This window comes from Ailuropoda melanoleuca, chromosome 3 (assembly GCF_002007445.2).
Source record: "Ailuropoda melanoleuca isolate Jingjing chromosome 3, ASM200744v2, whole genome shotgun sequence".
NCBI classification, from domain to species: domain Eukaryota; kingdom Metazoa; phylum Chordata; class Mammalia; order Carnivora; family Ursidae; genus Ailuropoda; species Ailuropoda melanoleuca.
In genome coordinates, this window is record NC_048220.1 from 81,988,250 (window position 1) to 82,007,962 (window position 19,713).

The following is a 19,713-nucleotide window of genomic DNA, read 5'->3' on the forward strand; positions in this document are numbered from 1 at the left end:
GGGGGGGGGGGGGGGGGGGGGTAAAATAAAGTACAGTAATTTAAAAACCAAAGTTCTAACATTTTCTAGTATAAGAAACCATTTTTGTTCAAACTTATTTGCATATTTTAAAAATAGATTTGTATTGGCATTTTTAAAGCACTTTAAAAAACCTAACAAATGGAACAGAATAGAGAACCCAGAAATGAACCCTCAACTCTATGGTCAACTAATCTTTGACAAAGGAGGAAAGACTATCCAGTAGTAAAATAACAGTCTCTTCAACAAATGGTGTTGGGAAAATTGGACAGTCACATGCAGGACCACTCTCTCACACCATACACAAAAATAAACTCCAAATGGATGAAAGACCTAAATGTGAGACAGGAATCCACCCAAATCCTAGAGGAGAACACAGGCAGCAACCTCTGCGACCTCGGCCACAGCAACTTCTTGCGAGACACTGACTGGCTTCAAACAACAAACATCTTATTATCTCAGTGTCTCAGTTAATCTTCAAAATGACCATATAAGGAAGGCAGAAAAGAAATGAAGGGGTGGGAATTAGGTAAGCTCTCGTCATGGCTGGTAAGTGGCAGATACTTGATTTGACCAAAGCTCTCCTAACTTATAACCAGAGCAAGAATCATTAGTCTAGAGAGCAGCCTATCTAAAAAATTAAAAAATAAAAAAAAAAATTGGCTCTATAAAACAAGAGCCTCAAACATCTCCAAGCCTTTGGATCTAGAACCCCCTCTTCTAGAGCACTCAGGCTGGACACCAGGCAAGTGACGCCACTGTGCTGAGGCGTGCACACGGCGTGTTCATACAATGGTGCAGAAAGCAAACTGGCCAGAGCAGAGTATTTAGACAAAACAGGATCTCAACAGCTTTCAAACTGGAAGCTGGTTTTTGAGATTACTTAGTCCAACCCATTCACTATACAGGGATAATTCTTCAATGTGAAAAAAATCAAACTTCTTTTTTTCCAATGTGGGAAGACAAAAGAGGAATCCTTTCCTAAACAAATGGCTTTTCCTTTCTTTTTCCCAAGCTGCCCAATTTCTATCCTCAGGAGTTAATAAGAGGGAAGGTCTATCAGCCTCTACAATTAATGGCTCCATAATAAATGCATTTTTAGAAGTTGGACTTTCTTTCATGTACAGTCCTTCCAGTATGCCTGTCTTTGCCGTAAACTCAGAAACAAGATCAACTCACCTGTGTGTATGTTCATAAAATCAAACTGCTGATTTAAGTTCTTATGTTCCGAGTGAAATGTATATGGGCTTTAAAGTATGGGCTTCAAGGTGGCTGGCTCACCCAGCGCCTCAGAGACCTCCCCACCCCACCTTCCACTGTCAGAATGTTTTCTAGAAGAAAGAAGCTAACAGGAACCTATCCTTGGAAAGAAGGAAGGAAGGAAGGAAGGAAGGAAGGAAGGAAGGAAGGAAGGAAGGAAGGAGGAAAAGGGGGTGCGGGAGGGAGGGAGGGTGGAAAAAGGAGGAGGGGGTATAACAGTACACTCTGATTAGAGCCAGTCAGAAAAATGAGGTTAGCCCATATTAAAAACAGATGTTCACTGATTGAATACTTACTGCAAACCCACTATGTGCCAAACATTGTAGATGTTTAGGAGACCTCTGGACAAATCCTAAAAAAAATCCCTGCCCTCACAAAGCACACATTCTAGTGGAGAAGACAGGCAACAACCAAAACCAGTAAATAAAGTATACAGTATGATAGAAGGTAGGTATGTTGAAGAAAAAGAGAGCAGAAAAGACTTGGGGAAGTGAGTTGAGAAGGTCAGGAAAGGCCTCAAAAAGGAGACATCTGAGCAGAGACCTAAAGGGGTGAGGGTAAGCCATGCAGAATTCTGGGAGAAGAGCATTCCAGGCAGAAGAAACAGCAGGCAGTGAGGCCCCAAGGCAGAAACAGGCTGCATGTTTGAGAAAGTAATAGACTTTATTTCTGACAACTTCATGAATCTGAAGTCTTAGAACTCAGAATACTTAAGATCAATCATTTTATTGTCTTTTAAGAATTCTCTTAAAAAGATAAATCTGACGGCTTTCATGCTTAAAGCAGCCAACCAAAACAGAACAATACTATTCTGAAGGCATGTTTCTCTAGAAAATGGGCACCCTTTAAGGAGCACACTTAAGTAAAACTGCAGTGACTCTGATCTCAGGTAGATCACATTCAACAAGGCACCAGCAAAAGGTAGTCATAATTAGGCAAATCACCCATTCTAGGAAATGAGCCTTGGTATGCAGGTCCCACCTAGAGGCAGCCCGGTATACAGAAGCAACAAATTCTAAATCCATCATCTTCCCACCTCCCCCACCAAGTACTCCCACCCCCACTCAAATCAAACCTTCTAAACCACCAGTTTCTACCAACATTCCCCTCTAGACCCTGCCTCGCTTATGGGGTAATAAACCACCAACAATTTCACTTATCCCCAGACTGCACTCCAAACACACAGGGTTCTTTCTGTCTCTGCTCCAGGACCTTTGCACAGGCTGTTCCCTCTGCCTAGAACTTCTGCCCCCCCCCATCACACCATTCAACCCAAACAGGACTTCCTCAGGAAAGCTTCCCTCTCTTTCCATTAAGTCCCTGTTGCATAGTCTCATATCACCGCCAACATTTCTTCCGCACACCTGTGCACTCACACCCCTGCTCCCTCACTAAGCTGGAAGCTCCAGGCTGGGAGGGGCTGTGTGAGTGGGCCTCACCACCCCTTCCAGGGCCCAGCACAGTGCCTGATGCCTAGAAGTTTCTCAAAATATATTTGTTCAACAAATGTCCAAAATTATGTGTTTTTTTCTCCTCCACCACAGGATCACAGCCCAGCTCTCATCGCCTCACCACTACTGCCTTCTCAGACCCCAGGCTCCCGCCCACTGCAATCCCCCCTGCAGTGGTAGTGACCTGCCAGCTCACCACCTTCCTAAAATCCCACCAGGACTCTCCTCTGTTTTGACTTATCGCACACCAGGTCTTCACTCCTCTTCACGGTTTTCAGGTTCTTCCCTTATCAAATAACACCAACTGGATGCAATATGATTTTCCCCTTTGCCTCCAGGGTCAGCCAGGCTCCTCACTGTCTCAGGAGTTCCACTGGGCAACCCCTACTTTCTGTGCATCTAAAGCACACTTACCCTTACAAGTAAAATCGAGACACACTTCTCCACGAGATCATGCTTCCCACTGCAACATCACACTTCCAGTCCTTGTCTAGATTTCACTGTTCTCTTACAATTTCACGTAATTCATTCTGTATTCCCCTCAACTGGATGGAAGGGAAAGTTATTAGCCTTTACTGGGTACCACTAGGTGTCAGACATTACGGGAGATATAAAACATCTGGGTGCATTGTAAGTACTGTTAAAACTTCCATTGAATTGACTGGCTCACATTTTCTTATGGGAATCTTTAACTGCATGGGGTCTTACTCTATGAAGCAGCCTTAAAGAAGAAAATAATAAAATCCAGAAAAAAAGGGTGTAATTAAAAAATGTAAATGCTTAGGAGTTTGAGAAAAAACAAACTGCTTCAATTCTCCTTCCCCTACCAAATCAATCATCCAAGTTGTTGAAAACAAGAAATTTAATTGCTTTTCCTGGGCCCTGTCCACTCTAGGAAAAGAACTGAAAAAGCAACAGTAAATCTGTAGCCTGAGTAATGAAAGGTTGATTGTAGCTCCAAACTAGATAATCCACGGACACGATCTCCAGGCTTGAAAACTAGCACCTGTCACCACAGCCACTGCAGACACAACCCATCAGCCTTTCAGAGCTAGAAGGAAGAAACTGGGCTATTTGTTCTAATGTTCAAATGCTTGTATCAAACATGCATTGAACATACTCCTACCCAGAATCTCCAGGACCCCTTCCCAACCTTTACTCAGTTGAGAATGAACAGTACCTGCATAGGAGGGAACAAGTTCTCAGTCAAGGTTGTCTCATTAATTTTGAAGAATTTTTTTAAAATGTGACCCCTGCGTGCACTGCCACAACCAGAAATACCAGAATCATGGACTAACAAACGTACGTGTGGATTGTATATGCTATATTCTCAGCCCAAAAGTTTTAATTTAAGGGGAAGTATAAAATCTATTAGAAAGCATTATAAAAAATTACAGATGTTTCCAACTATTTGGGTTCTGACTGGCTCTTACTTCTTTTTCTGCCTGCACTAGGAATTGAACACAAGAAATACAGTGAAACTGGCCCAAGTAGTGTCTATGAATCTTCTGTGGAGAAGAGATTAACCAAAATGAGAGCCAAACTCTTTGAAAATACATGCAGTAAGACTCAAAATACGCCAGTCAGCATAAGCCATCTTAGCTCCTCATTTCTGGTTGAACATCCTTAGAAAACTAACAACTCAGCTTGTCTAATAAGCCACGGATCCACTCAAAGCAGCAGAATTACTAAGCATGAGGGGATACGGTACATTTTGTTGTCACTTTGCTACCCGAACCTCAGGCAGAAAGCACAAAATTATTTGAGGACAAAGCTGGAAACATATACTGGTAAAACCAAACAGAGGTACGCCTACTTGCCACTTTGTGCTGAAAACATCAGCGCTCTGTACTGGGAACATGGCTTTGGTCAGCCTGGCGGTGATGGTGGCCAGGGGAAAAAGCCCATGGAAGACCCAGGAAACTGTAAGCAATTCAGCCCATAAAATCACCACCCTCTCCCTGGGGGTTAGGGCAGAATCTGTACATCGTTTTCAACTTTTCAATGACACCAGGTGGGAAGCATTTTAAAACATGAATGAATTCAGAACAATCATTTTTTGGCTAAAGCTAGATACACCCTATTGAATATGCATGCCTGTTTTCAGTAGCCCTGATGTTCATACTTTAAAATAAATATTGTTGGGGCACCTGGGTGGCACAGCGGTTAAGCGTCTGCCTTCGGCTCAGGGCGTGATCCCGGCATTCTGGGATCGAGCCCCACATCAGGCTCCTCCGCTATGAGCCTGCTTCTTCCTCTCCCACTCCCCCTGCTTGTGTTCCCTCTCTCGCTGGCTGTCTCCATCTCTGTCAAATAAATAAATAAAATCTTTAAAAATAATAATAATAAATAAAATAAATATTGTTTCAGGACATCAACACTGCTCAAACACAGGGGATCCAAATATTAAAATGGTACTTAAATGTTAGCTCACTTATCTTTTTCCTTCTGGCAGACATATATGTGGAAAGGTACGCACACGTGGCTCAGCATTTTTAAGCAGGAGGAGGAAAACTCAAGGATTTTTAACCTATAAACATACAAGGTACCCAAGTTTCTTCACCATGATTCACAGAATATTTGTAACGTAAGGGGATTGATCTGCTGTGAGCCTAGGGTCTAGTGTCCTTTATGGCCATGCTCTGGGAGTTGCCATCATGCCTGTGTCAATACCAGTGTTTCCCTGACATTGTCACAGCCTTCTCTCCCCAGGTGCATGTAATGGCTTAAAGGCAATCTAAGGAAAAGTTCTTCAGGGTTTCTGGGACAAATGATTCTATAAAATAATGATTTATTGAAGTCCTCATGATCCTCAAAATAAGGCAATTCAGATTCTTACAAAGGCTAAACCCTAATAAACTCACTGTCATCATCACTGAAATTAACCAAAAAATTGCAAGTCTTCAGTTTTGTCTCATAATTTTAGTCCTAGAAGGAATTTTAATGAGTAAATCCTGTCAGATTTCCAAACCGAAGCTTCATTTTTGAAATATGTCTTCATCAAGTGATCAAGATTATCTAAATTGAACTTACCTCTTTATGCTTGGGCAAGCAAACGGACTACTACGTTACCATTAATGCAAAAAGATTTATTTTCAGCTCTGACCTTCAAAAGTCTGAAAAGCTGCACACCAAGGTCAACATCAAAAAGAGAGAGGAGGTGGGGAGGAAGCTGGTAGTTGTTTTCAAAGTGATCTCTGTCCAACCTGATAAATCAGTTTTCTAGTCAGTAAATGCAGATACAAATAATAAAAATCCTTTTCAGGGAAACTGTAATTTGGCTCATTGTTTAGAACTGTCTAAAGACATTCTAACTCATCATTTCACTTCTTTTTAATCTCCCATTAGGTTTTGCACTGTATGGCTACATAACAATAATAGCTAATATTTATTGGGTAGTTTTCATGTTATGTGCTAGGCACTATTCTGAGCTCTTCTTACATGTATTATGTCATTCAAACCCCAAAGCCAACTATGAAGCAGGTGGTATTATTGCTTTCGTTTCACTGATGATGAAACTGAGGTACAGAGTTAAATAACTTGCCAAAGCTCACGAGTTAGTAAATCTTAGAGCCACAAGATAATAATTATTAACACTTCATAGCACTTCAGGATTTTACAAGAGTTTTTTCAGCCATTATCTCCTTTGAGCCTCACAACGCCTATGATATTGATGGAATTACATAGCATCAGTTTAATTTTACAAATAAAAAAGTAAGGCTCCAAAACACTGACTTCTCCAAACCAGGAAATGAAAGAGTTGGAACCGGAATCCAAATTTTCTGAGTCTGTATTCTCTCCTTCTCCCACGACACAGGCTACCTTTTTTTACTGTAGACACTCAAAACAAGTATTTTCATCAGGCACTGATTATTTCTCAAAGTACAATTCTAGATTTCTCAAAGCACACTTCTAGTTCCAGATGGTTACAATTATGTCTAATTTCCCCTTTTATCCCCAGCACCAAGTGCAGGGCCTGGCACACGGCAGACTGAGTCTGAGTACTCTCAGACACTCCCCTTCCTCCACCAAATTCACTCCTCTGTGTTCACACTGCCTTGCCACCCTGGACTGGCTTCAGTCCATCCTCACGCGTCATCCCTTAGAGGAGACCAAAGTCTATATAAGTCCACACTCTCTTTTCCACCATCCAACACCCAAGAAGATATGACAACTCTGAGTTTTATCTTAAGTTGGATGCCAAAACTCGGTTGATGACTACGGCAGTCCACCTTCAAGACAGCTCCCAGTGTCCCCTGCCTCACAAGAGTCACACTCTTATACAGTCCCCTCTCAGACCAAGGTGAGCCAGTGTGACCAACAGAATATCACACAAGTAAGAGGATGCTAAAAAGACTGTGGCTTCATCCTGGGCTTGCTCTCTCTCTGCGACCACTTGCTTTGGAGGGAAGCCAGCTGCCACGCTGTAAGAACACTCAGGAGCCCATGTGGTGAGCAACCCAGGGCTGCCACATGCATGTGAGTGAGCTTGGAAACAGCTCCACCAGCTGAGATGATTGAGGCCTCACTCACAGCTTGAGTACAACCTCATGAGAGACCCTGAACCAGAATCATCCAGCTAAGCTGCTCCTGGGTTCCAGACCCACAGAATGTGTAGGTGATACACGTTTGTTCTTTAAGCTGCTAACTTTTGGACAGAACACACCACACAGCAATAGATAAGCAATACAGGGACAACACCTGCTATTCGCTGGCGTAAGACTACTTACAGTCTCTATGGACCCCCCTGCGCACACATACACTTGTCGTGACTACCCAGATGACAAGCTGCACAGATGTTTTACGATGTACGGCTGCAGACCCGGCCAGGGATGATGCCTAACGTATGGTACATATACCATATTACTTTGCTGGAATCCGAAAAATTTCAAATCTGGAAACACACCTGGCCCCAAGAGTTTCTGACAAGGTATTGTGAGCTGTGTCCACCTTTTCTAAAACACCTTTGATTAATCCCACCTTGGCATATAAGAAACATAATTTCTTATAAGAATTTCTTTACCTCCTAGACTCACCACCACATAACTCAAAACTTGGTTATAAATGGTCTAGGCTTGGGTCTATTGTTTTCTAAGTTAATGTTCATCTTTCCACCTCAAAGTTAAACTTCTTATAGGCAAGAGTCCTCCTCTATTTTATCCTCACCGCCAGAAATCCTGAACACTACTGGGTACACAACAGGCTCTGAATAAATTCTTGCAGAATTGAATTCACAAAGCCATACCGACAATAACAGATATAGGGTATTGGCCCAGACCCCCGTATACCCTCACACTCAAAAACCTATTTATCTTCAAATAACTGCCCCAGAACATGATGTAAAAACAGTGTCTGGAAGGGAGGGGGGAAAAAAAGCTGGCTCTCTGAGGAATTCTGGAAAATTTGCACATCCTCCAAGTGCCCTTGTAAACAGCTGCAGACGCATGAAATAATCGTTATCAAGGGAAAAGATCTATTAGCCTCCTGATGATTGGCCCATCTGAAACCTTTCAACGAAAGAGCAATTTTACCTTTCTGCTCTCCTCCCTCGCACCTCCCTCAGGCAGGAAGAAGGGTCACTAACCAGTTTTTAATTTTCTTTCCTGAAGAGATACTCAGAATGGAGCTGTAAGAACTCAGGGTAAAAGCTTTACAAAATAAAGACCATGGAAGAACTCCAGACCTTTTAGATAAATAAGCGTTTCTTTTAAAGCCAAAAAATTAAAATGCAATGTGGTAAGTGTCGCTCTGAAAAGAAATAAGATTCCTTGAGACAAAAAGGTCTCTCCCTCATACAATCTACCTGAAGACAGTGCCACAAATCCACATTCCAAGACTGCAGGAGGAAATCAGGCCAATCATAGACCTATCAAGATTTAATTTAAGGAGGAGGGAGGTGGGTAGAGAGGGGTTTGGAACATGGGAAGAGATGGGATTGGCAGCAAACCTAAGTGATTTTCAATCAATTCTGACCTCTTTATAATCAGCTCTCAGCCCTTCCTCTCTTACATGCAGTCAAGAAACCAGGGGTGGGTGAGCACTGAGAAAATCACCAGATGGGAAACCAAGAGACAGGGTTCTGCGGACTCTGTGCTGGGCTCTGGCAAATCACTGCCCCTCACTGGGTCCCTGTTCCCTCACCTAGAGAATGAGAGGACAGGGTGAGACAATTCTGAATGTCCACACCAGGTCTAACTCTCTATTCTAAGTGAAATCCAGTCTGCTGTAATTCACGTCATCTTCTCGACATCCTCCCCCTGGTGTCTGCTGCATATTCTGGAAGCATCTTGGGGCTGCATTAAGTGAGGCCATGTGACCACACACAGGTCTGGTGCAGAGAATCAGATGGCAAAAGAATGAATGGCTGGCAGGAAAAAGCAATGACAAGTAGAAACGAGTTTATATGAAAGATTTTGTCCTGCTAGGGCATTATCCAGATTCTAGACCCTTGAGATTTTCTTCACTGAGGGAACTGCCTATAGCCTGCATAAATATTGGGGTTTTTCAAGTGTTTGAATACCACCAACTTTTAAATCGTGCGATCCAGATAAAACTGTAAAATTTACACAATACCGGTTTCGATATCACTGAGATTTGCTACAACTGTCCTCAGTCATAGGGGGTGTTAGTCCAATTCCATACAGCCACAGGTGCTTCCTAGGGTTGAACCTACAATCCTGCTAGGAATCCTAGAAGTTCTGGGTCAAAAGCAGGGGATGGTGTTCAGAGGTGGTCTTCTAGCCATGTGTTATTTTCCTAGGAGGAAAACACCGTGCAGCGCACTGCTCAGGACAAATCTCTAGCAATTTCTCAGTATGCTTCAAGGGAACAGATAAAAACCACACACCTATTAACTTACTGAACATGCTATGCCTTCACCTATCAAAACTAACAAAATTATTCATAAAACATGCAAATACCCTTTTCCCAGTCTTCTACTAAGCGTTCACAGAAAGAGTATACAAGAATCAAAGGCAAATCCTTCACACACAATGAAAATAATGCAGTCCAAGGCTGCACAGAATAGTTTTTGGAAATCGAAATATTCAACCCAAGTTTCAAGCTATAAAAGCAGTAGCAGCACGTTCACTAAAAAATCCCATTAGTCCTTCAGGTAAGACAACTACTCACTGAGCATGGCCGGTGCCTAACACCCCGCTAGGTTCTTGAGGGTCTGACAGCGATAAGACAGACAATCGTCTTACTGACCCCAGGAAGTTCGCACGACTTTTTTTCAAAATATTACACGTCAAATTTGTTTTAACTGGGAGTGTTTCTTTGCCAAATGACAAACACCTACTACCTTACCAAGAAGCTAGTAAAAACGAATACACAAAAATAGGCATGTAGATCAGTGGAATAGAATTGACAATACAGAAATTAATCTTCACATTTATTATCAATTGATTTTTTTTTAAGATTTCACTTATTAGAGAGAGTGTGTACAAGCAGGGGGACGGGGGAGAGGGAGGAGCAGACTCCACGTGGGGCTCGATCCCAAAACCCTGGGATCACGACCCGAGCCGAAGGCAGACGCCGAACTGACTGAGCCACCCAGGCGCTCCAGTTGTCAACTGATTTTTGATAATGGTGCCACGACAATTCAATAAGAAAAAACAGGCATGGAGCTAAGGGTTTCACATACAGTATATCTCAGAATAAGGTGGAGAGCCCCACCCTAGTTTCGTAGATGAAGCAGCAGACTCAAAGAGGCTGAGTGACTGGCCATCCCCACCCCTTAGAGAGCCGGCATCACTGAGCAGGAGTGGGAGCTTAGATATTGCAAACTAGAATTCAGAAAGAAATTTATTAGCAATAATATATCATACATAACTATCATTTAATGAGCACCTTTTGCTCCTATGTGCCTAAAATTTTTTCTCAAATTCTTACACTCATCTTGCAGCTGCTATCATGCCCCCCAGATTACAGATGAGGAAACAGAGCCTAGCTCCAGGGAAGAGTCACTTGGCCGGTCACAAGGCTGAGCAGGGTTTGAACATGGGACAGGAGTGAGGAGAAGGGAGAGGCTGAAGGTGACCACACAGCAGCCAGGTTCGAAGGCTGGTTCAGGTGTGACACATGAAGTCCAGGACTAAGTTGGGAACAGTGAGAATGGCGGAGAAAAACCAATTTGATAAGTGACAAAGCAAGAGAGGCTCTAAGACTGCCTCTCAAACTCAGCTCTGAATGAAGACTAAGGTGGGACGTGAATGGTTTAAAAACTCAAACGGTCTTTGTGGGCTAGCTCAGGAACCTGACCATCACTCGTGTCACTACATGGAAAAGCTGTATTCTGAACAAGGTATTTTCTACCCAACTTCTGGGGCACCATCCCCACAAAGTTGAGAACCCCTGGCATTATTAACTATGCTTTCTCATGTGCTCAGATGTGTCATTTCTAAACAATGTGTTGCTACATTTGTTCCTCTCATAGGTCTCAGTCAGCTAATTCCTCCCCCACCATCTGCCCTGTTGGTTATTGTCCGTGGGGGCTAGGACTCAGCACCGCGTGCTTATCCTTGCCTGCCACCAACCCTCTTGTTCTAACTTCCTCCTGGCATGTCAATATCCTTGAAAACAAACTTCTCACACATTTGGAAGCCACTGCCAGGCCCTTTCATATCTTCAGTGATTATTAGGAAAGCCTGTGGGATAGCCATCTCAGCCTTTGGGGAATCTCCTAGCAAAGTGTTTACAGAGTAACGGGCCAACAGTCAGCACTAAGGAACAATGACCGCTCCACTTAAAAAAAAAAAAAAAAAGGAACAACATACACGGCTCAGAGGGCACAGGAATGCAATCCACATTTTTTAAGAATGGTATAGACTCACCAAAGTCTAGTCACAGGCTTTTTAAGTCACAAACCATATTGGCGGGTTCCTGACCTCAGCACACCTAGGTGATACCTAAACAAGTAATAACAGATGCTTGGTTCATTTTAATATATGAAACTCAGAAACAAATCTTGTGATGCACAAGAAAATGACAGTTACTCCTCATAACCCAAAGCAGGCTGATCAGGAGTGTGACGCATGAGCTATACTCGTGGCTAAAATGCTGGAGACCAAGCTCGGCCACAGCAGTCGATCCCAGAGAAGCTAGAGGGGCACAGTAAATCTTGTCTCTGACTTGTGTTTGTAACTGGCCTGTAGAAAAATACCCTGTGCAGAGGAATGAAAAACTTATCATTTGTTATAAAAAAAAAAAAAAGAAAGAAAAAACAACAAACCATTTTTACCTTATTGACCCTATCTCTGCCATTAAGCCTTAGAGCAGTGTCAGGTGAGGTTTATGCAGCTTCAAGAGTAAAACGGGTGCGACAGCAAGATTAAAAATTACACGGATGGTCCCTGTTGGTGTGAACCCACCCTGTGAAACCAACTGACAATCTTCTCCAGCGGTTTACAGAATAGGAGACAAGGAAGAAAAAGTAACCCATGTGTGAGGATCTATTATCCATTCTAGAAACATGCCCTTCTTCCAAAAGACTCTCAAGATATAAGGGAAAAGTTACACTTTTTAAAAATAAAAAGAGAGACAGACTTAATCCTGACCTCTAGGGTACAAAGGGTGTGCTTCGTGTTTTCTGAAACAGCAGCTCATCGGCTCTTGGGCGCGCTGCGTGCACTCTGTCCACCGCACCATCTCATTTTCCACCCATTATCAGTATAAGAATTACAGTATCTTGGCAACAGATTTTTCACAGGGAGGTTTAGTTTATTCTAGGATCTTTTCTAGTAGAAATAAAATGGCAAAAGAACCTCATTATCCACAAGATTTTCAATGTGGCCTGTTGCAGCTGTAACACTCCTTCCATTCCTCTATTCAAATGACAGTTAATAAGCATCTCCTGCATGAGGCTCACTGCGCTAGCTGCTAGGGGACCACAGGTAGGGGCTCACAGGCTCCTGGAGGAGACAGATGTGCCCAGAAACAATGCTTGAAATGCGACAAGGGAAGTGCTGGAAAAGGGTGTGTGTGAGGCCCTGACTAGCACTTAACTCTGTCTGGTCAGCCTGAGTTGAAGGCTTCCTGGCAAATAGGATACTTGATTCAAGTCTTAAAGGATGGGCTCAAAGGCCTGTGTACTTAGGGAAACGTAAGAGGGTACACCACTCGGTGGGAATCCATGCATAAAGGTACAAGAGTCCGGTACGTTTGGGAAACCGAGCATTTCGGTGTGCCTGCAGAGCAAGTCATCTGAGTAGGCCCTCAGAACTGGTAAAGGTCTAGATCAGGCAGGCTGCTCACACAAACAATGAAGTTTGGAATTCATACGTATTGCCCATCAGGAGAGAGGCGGCAACATCTGGGCATATTTTTAGTTGTCACAACGGGACAAGAGGTGCTACTGGCATCTCCTCAGTAGAGCCTGGGAATACAGTCACCCCCCAGCGGATGGGAAAACCTCCCACAGCAAAGAACTGCCCAGCCCTACTCTGAGATACAACTTGACACAAACCATCAAAGAAGAGTTTCGCACTTTCTTTGTAAGTGTCTAAATAGAAATAACAAACTACTGTCCATGTGGCTAATCGAAAGAAGAGCCTAGACTTTTGTCTCTACAATTTAGATTTAACTTTATCACCACCTGCTATACTCAGAATATTTGTGTGGCCCTAAAATACATATGTTGGAACCCTAACCCCAAGGTAGTAGCAGCTGGGGCCTTTGAGATTACCGCTCTTATAAAAGAGGGCCAAAAAAGCTCCATAGCCCCTTCCACCAAGGGAGGACACAACAAGAAGTTTTTCACCCAGAAAAGGGTCCTCACCTGTCCATGCTGGCACCCTGATCTCAGATTTCCAGCTTCTAGAACTATGAGAAATAAATTTCTCTTGTTTATAAGCCACCCAGTCTATGGTGTGGGTTATAGCAGCCCAAATGGACGAAGACAACACCCATGCTCAAAAGCAAAAAAAGCTCCGCAGTAATTGAAGTTTAGTTCAAAGTCAGTTCAAGCTCAACATTACAGAATTCAAGAACAATGATATTAACAGAGCTAAAAAAAAAAAAAAAAAAGTGTAGTCCACCAAAAACCAAGAAAATTATAAGCACTTAGAGAAGGACAGCCATTAGTTGCTGGAGGTAACCAACAATGCTTCTCCCCTTAAATTACTTTTCAATCACTTTCAAACCATGGATGATAAATGGTATTTTTAATAATTATTTTCAAGAAAAAAAAACTTACAAAATTGAGGGGGCATTTACAGTTTGAGGATCTTGATAAGGCTGTATTGTAGAACTAAAATTTGCTAAGAGAGTAAAACTCACGTATTCTCAACAACAACAAAAAGTAATTATGTGAGGTGATGGATGTGTTCATTACCTCAATGGTGGTATAGTGGGACTCCTTCTGCAACTTTTGTTCTACCAAATCATGTTGTGCAATTTGACCTAATTCCATTTGTCAATTATACCTTAATAAAGCTGAAAAAATACTCTGAATCATTTTAAAAACAAAAAAGATATTTGAAGGAGCATTTATGTAGTAGTCCATCTTAAACAGCCACAATAATACAGATATCCTATTTGAATTTCCAAAAACAAGATGCAGTGCTGGTGAGGGGGACTTCTATCCCAGTCGCATCTAATTTACCAACCAATCAAGACCCACAAGCCAACCTCACATTGACAGAAATGTTGGTGTATGATTACTTGCATCAACCTATGTTTATCGGGTCCCCTGACTCTATACCTTACGAGACTGATATTAAAAGACATGGGTATCTACATATACATTTAATACGATTTATGAAGCACTGGTGCTTTTCACGTGTTCCCAATCTTCTTTGATGTGTTCCTGACCAGTCCTAATGGAATGAAAATTACAATTCTTGGTGAGATGCAAATAATTTAAGTCCCCACCTTCTAACTGTTTTTCTAGTTTATTAGGAAGTTTCTGATCAAAGCATCAAAACTGACTCACAATATTCCCTCAGAAACCTCAGGATGATTAGGAAGGGACTTCATTTAGCAGTTAATGGGTGAATTGCACACTTCAACTGTGTGAATTGTATATCTCAATAACGCCTTTTAAAAAAATTTAATGGAATTTCCACCTTGCTGTCAATATTGGTTTCATTAATTTAGCCAAAAACGACAAGGGAAAAATGAGCACCTCAGCGTTTATTACATTACTGCTCAGAGCACTAAAACCTCGCTGAAACGAAAATATTAATCTAGTTCATATATGCAGCAGCAATTTTGAGGACTAAATTTATAATCAAACGTTGTGATTTTTTTCCCCTGAAAATCTCTTGCTAATCATTTGACAACTTACACAAGTGGTTTGAGCCACAATCAAATTTTGCTTTCTCAGAGAACAAAAAGAAAGATCTCTACCTTCCCCAGCACAGAGAACTATAAAGGACCTAACAAAAGTTTCCCTGAACAAACATTACTCAAAAAACCAAAAGACCAACCACAGCAGAAATTCTTACTTAAATAAACAACAGAGATAGCAGCATAGAACAAACAGCTAAAAGCTATTGTGGGGGTCAACACACAACCAATAGCTTTCGGTTTATATAAACTTGAGTTCTTAAATCTTGGATAGGGCTCAAACTGCGAACTGCATACGAAAGACTTCCTGCTTGTCAAGGTGAGGTTACCTCTAAGGCAAGTTAAGAAGCAAATTTCTATATAACATTAGTATGAATACAAATACATTGTGTTTTATTTTTTAAACAGAAAATTATTTTCCATTTAAATGCTATTCATCTTGACAGAGGAGATGTGTAACTACGGTCTTCAGGCTGAAATGCTTTCCATGGGAGCAAACACGTCAATTTTTTTTCTAATCAATGAAAGACTTTGATCTAAGTTGCAGAAAATCACTTCATAACTAACTTTTCAATTTCTAATTTGGTGCTTAAACAAATGTGCCATTTTTCAAAATGGCACACAGAATAAATGTTTTACCAAGCTTCTCTCATATTTCTTCTACTTAAATTCACTACAGTTAATTTTTTAAACCACAATGCATCATTATAACAGTAATACAACAAATTCTTAAATAACTATTTAGGAATCAGTAAAATCTATCAGTAACATCCATTCTTCCTCGAAGGGATGAAATAAGTGAATAATTTTAAGGCAAAATTAACTGTCTTCATTTCATTTGAGATAGAATGTGGAAAACGGTCATCTCAAAATGTTAGGAAATACTTTTGAAAAATAAATAGATTTTTCTATTTTAATTTCAGGAGTAAAATGGGCTAACTGATGTCATATGCTTAATTCTGACTCTAAGTAATGATAATAAAAGTTACCAAGCGTACTATCCTGGGGAAAACACCATAATAGCTATTGACTATTGACTATTTCATTTGACTATTACATTTACATTTTAGTTTACTATTTCATTTACAAACTAAAGTAGGAGTTAAAGAAAATGCCAAAAACGTGCAGAATAATAATACACATACCCATTCAATGTTACATACCATCTACGTGGGAGGTGCTATTCGTACATTATTCCATTTATAAACACTCATATGTGTTTAATTTAGTATATACCACAAGTAGATAGGTGCTTAACACATGCATTTAATGGTAGCCTGGTAGTTACAGATAACGTGGTTAACTTCAGCAGACAACATCTGTGTTACACATATGGCCATCAAAATAATTGTGGCATGCTTTTGTGACACTGAAAGAGGCCAAGCCTGTTGCAAAATGATTACTTCCAACAAAAGCCTGCTTAAATTATTGTTTTGTTAAATGGCATATACCCAAAATAACAGCATTATAAATTTGCTATTGCCTTTGAATCACTCACCAATTTTCAACATATTTGTAAAAACAAGATAGGCACCATCAGGTTATAAAAAGTAATTATGGATCAGGATTTTTTATTCATGCTTCTTTGACAAAAATACTCCATTTGATCCCCAGTCTTGGCCGCTGTCTTGACAGAATAATGTGCGTGCTCCACAGCTGACAGGGGTATGGCTTTCATGATGACATAGGAAGCTCAAGCCCCAGACGACTTCCGACTGTGCGCTTCAGAAAGATGTCTTTGTTGTTTTAGTATCAGATCATCCATTATCTTTTTCTAATTGTTTCTTTCCCCAAGCCAAAGAGAATCTATGTATTATCAAAAATTTATGATGGTTTGTGATTTTTGCCTCTTTGCACAGTACATCAAAGAATGCTACACCCTCTTGAAAAGTTCTTTTCCTGATTTCATGGGGGTAGGGGAGGAGGGGAACATCAAGAAAAGCTGGAAATATAAAATATGAAACACCCCGTTCCAGGAGTCTTTTATTGGCCTTGAGGGGAAACACCATATGAGAATCGGACTGACTTTTGCTTTTTATAATTCCTGGGAAACAATGTTCAAAACAATTTCCTCAAGAAAGGGTTAAATTTATCTTGTGCTTTAATTGCTCATTTTTGCCCCCATCTCCTGCTTAAGAGTGACACCTGTGAAATTAGCATTCTGTGCACCAGGAACGGTGACATCAAAGCTGAAGCTTTCGGCCAGGAACAGTTACTTCGGTGTACACAGAGCTGTGTAAAAACTGACTGACACAAGGAAATGCCCAGGGCCTCCGCCATTGGGATCAACTTCTGACATAAGGACTACAGAAGAGGACACTGGCAGCTAGAAGTTAATTCTCAGACCACCGGCTCTACGGCTTGGAGGGCGGGGGGCAATAGTGGGGGGAGGGGCGGTAGCCCTTCACTGGGTGCAGCCGCTGAGGTTATCTAAAACGCTCCGGGGATTTAAATACGCAGAAAAAGAAACAAAACAAATCGTTCCGAATTCGGATCACCTTTGGGTAGTTACGTCGTACCAAGAGCAAAACAGGCGCGCAGGCGCGTCCGCAGGTTGTCAACCGTAAACACAACTCTTCAAAATTAAGGAAGTGGATCTCCGCAATCCCCCACGGCCTTTTTGTTCGGGTTCTCTAGGTTAATAGCAGTAATTGCATTTTAACGGCCTACAAACAGGGGCAAAGTTATTTACCGCGTCGCTCTGGGATGTTGACTTGAACGTGGGGATGAAACCAGTTCGCTAATTTTCCGTCCAGACGTCGCATGACCCAGTGCAAACCCAGGCAGCACAACCCAGTGACCCCGCACACGGTGTCAGCGAGCGCAGCACGCCTTACTCCCCGCGGCACTAACACGGAAACCTTCCACAAAGCCCAGGAAGTCGCGCCTGCACCGCACGCAGCCCGTACACTCGCGCTCTGCCTCTTCGGAGCCGCGGGGCCTGAGATGCTCTGGGGGAAACCGGGCCGGGAAGAGTTCTGGTCTCGGTCGCAGGACTGTGGGTTGCAGCTGAGCGCGGGCGGGCGGACGACGCTCTGAGACACACTGACTTCCCTTAGGAAGGGGCTCAAAGCGGATCCACCCGGACCCGCGCACACTCCGGCTGAGCGCGGGCAGCTGCGGCTCGTCGCCGCCGCGCACAGAGCAGTCGCCGGCCGAGCCCCGCGCCAGCCCTCAGACAAAGCCTCGGACCCCCGGGACGCGCCCCCGGCCCGCGCCTACCTTGATGCCCTGCTGCTGGGTGGTGAGGGTTAACTTGGACTCGTTCAGAAGCAGCACTTCGCAGTAAAATTCCTCCGGAGCGGCGCAGAAGCAGCCCATGTCGGCCGCGGCCGTCTCCAGCCGGCAGAGGAAGCCGCGACCCAGGCGCCGAGCCGCCCCCTCCCCTCAAGCGAGAGGCAGTAATTTAGGGTCCGCGCGGCGGCCAGCGCGACAAGACCGGTTCCGGCCGGGTCCGGGGCCACGCGGACGAGCCGCCCGGCGCCCGCTGGAGGTAAGAAGGGCGGAGCAGCCCGGGGACTCAGCGCCCGGGAGCCGCCGGGGCAGCGCCGGCCGAACTGAGCGCGGAGGGCGAAGGCGCGTCCCCGCGCATCCTGCGGCTCGGGCTCCTCCGGGGGCGGGGGCGCCGCGGCCCCTCCCGCAGTCCTGGGGACGACAGAAGTCGCCCGGCAATGGGGGCAAGAAACGGGAAACGGGAGGCACGGAGCTCGAGGCCCTCCCCAGACGAGGAGCCCCTCAGCCGGTCCCGCCCGGAGCGCGGCCGCGACACCCGGCCTTCCTTCGCCGAGGAGACCCCGGGGGGGCTCCCACTTCCAGCCCCGACCCCAGCCCAGCCCCCGGTGCGGTCCGCCGGCCGGGGAGCACTCGGCTGCTCCTTTGTGTCGGGGTACCCACGACGTCCCAGTTCCACGGCAGGGCCGGCGTTGGGGGTCGTCCCGCGGGCACGCGGCAGCCCGGAGAGCGTCGGAAAGGGCGGCGCGCTCCTCAGCGAGACCCGCGAGGGCAAGTCAGCTCTTGGCGAGGCGCGGCCGCCGTCTGGGGACCCGGGAACTCATCCTGGGGGGCTGCGTGGGGCCAAGTTCGAGCTCGCTCTCCGAGAGCGCCTGGCTGCGGCGGCGGAATGGGGCTCCTCCGGGAGACTCGGGGAAGTGGGGAGTCGGAGGGCTTGCGGGCGCGCCGGCGGGCGGGGGAGCGGGAGCCCAAGCTGGGAACGCGCCGGCGGGCGGATGGGCGTGTGCCCTGGGCGCGCAGGCCGCGGCGGTTCCCGGGAAAGTTCTCTCGGCGGCGCGACCGGTGGCGCCGCGGGCAGGAGCGGCCCAGGTGCGGCTGGGCCGGGCCCTGGCGTCTGCAGAGAGTCCCGCAGCCGAGCGGGGGCCCAGAGGCGGGGAAGGGGCGCCCCTTCCGGGCGGGGTCCCCGCTGAGGGCGGAAGGCGAAGCGGAGGTGGTCGAACGGCGCGGTGCGGGCAGGTCCGCACAGGAGCCCGCGCGCCGCACGCTGGCCGCCCGGCTGTCCCGAGCCCTGGTCCTGCTTGCTGTGTCCGTTTCCCAGGGAGACCGGAGGCTGGCTCCAGGAGGGCCGGGCGCAGTTGTGCTCGGACCCTGGCGTTCGGCGCTCCCAGTCCCACGCCCTCCGCGCGAGGGGCCGTGTCCGGGACTGGCGGGCACAATAGCTCTGAGGCTGCAGTGACCCCTGGTG

General features: G+C 44.7%; 1 protein-coding gene across 1 annotated transcript in view; it reads right to left on the bottom strand.

Annotated features, from left to right (window-relative positions):
* The window catches only part of EPB41L4A (erythrocyte membrane protein band 4.1 like 4A), a 237,804-nt gene extending 218,515 nt beyond the window's left edge, over positions 1 to 19,289 (bottom strand). The window contains exon 1 of the mRNA XM_002919171.4: positions 18,240 to 19,289. Within this exon, the coding sequence (XP_002919217.1) occupies positions 18,240 to 18,338 (99 nt within the window). The 5' untranslated portion in view covers positions 18,339 to 19,289. The remainder of the gene's footprint in view (positions 1 to 18,239) is intronic.
* Between the last annotated feature and the right edge of the window lie 424 nt (positions 19,290 to 19,713).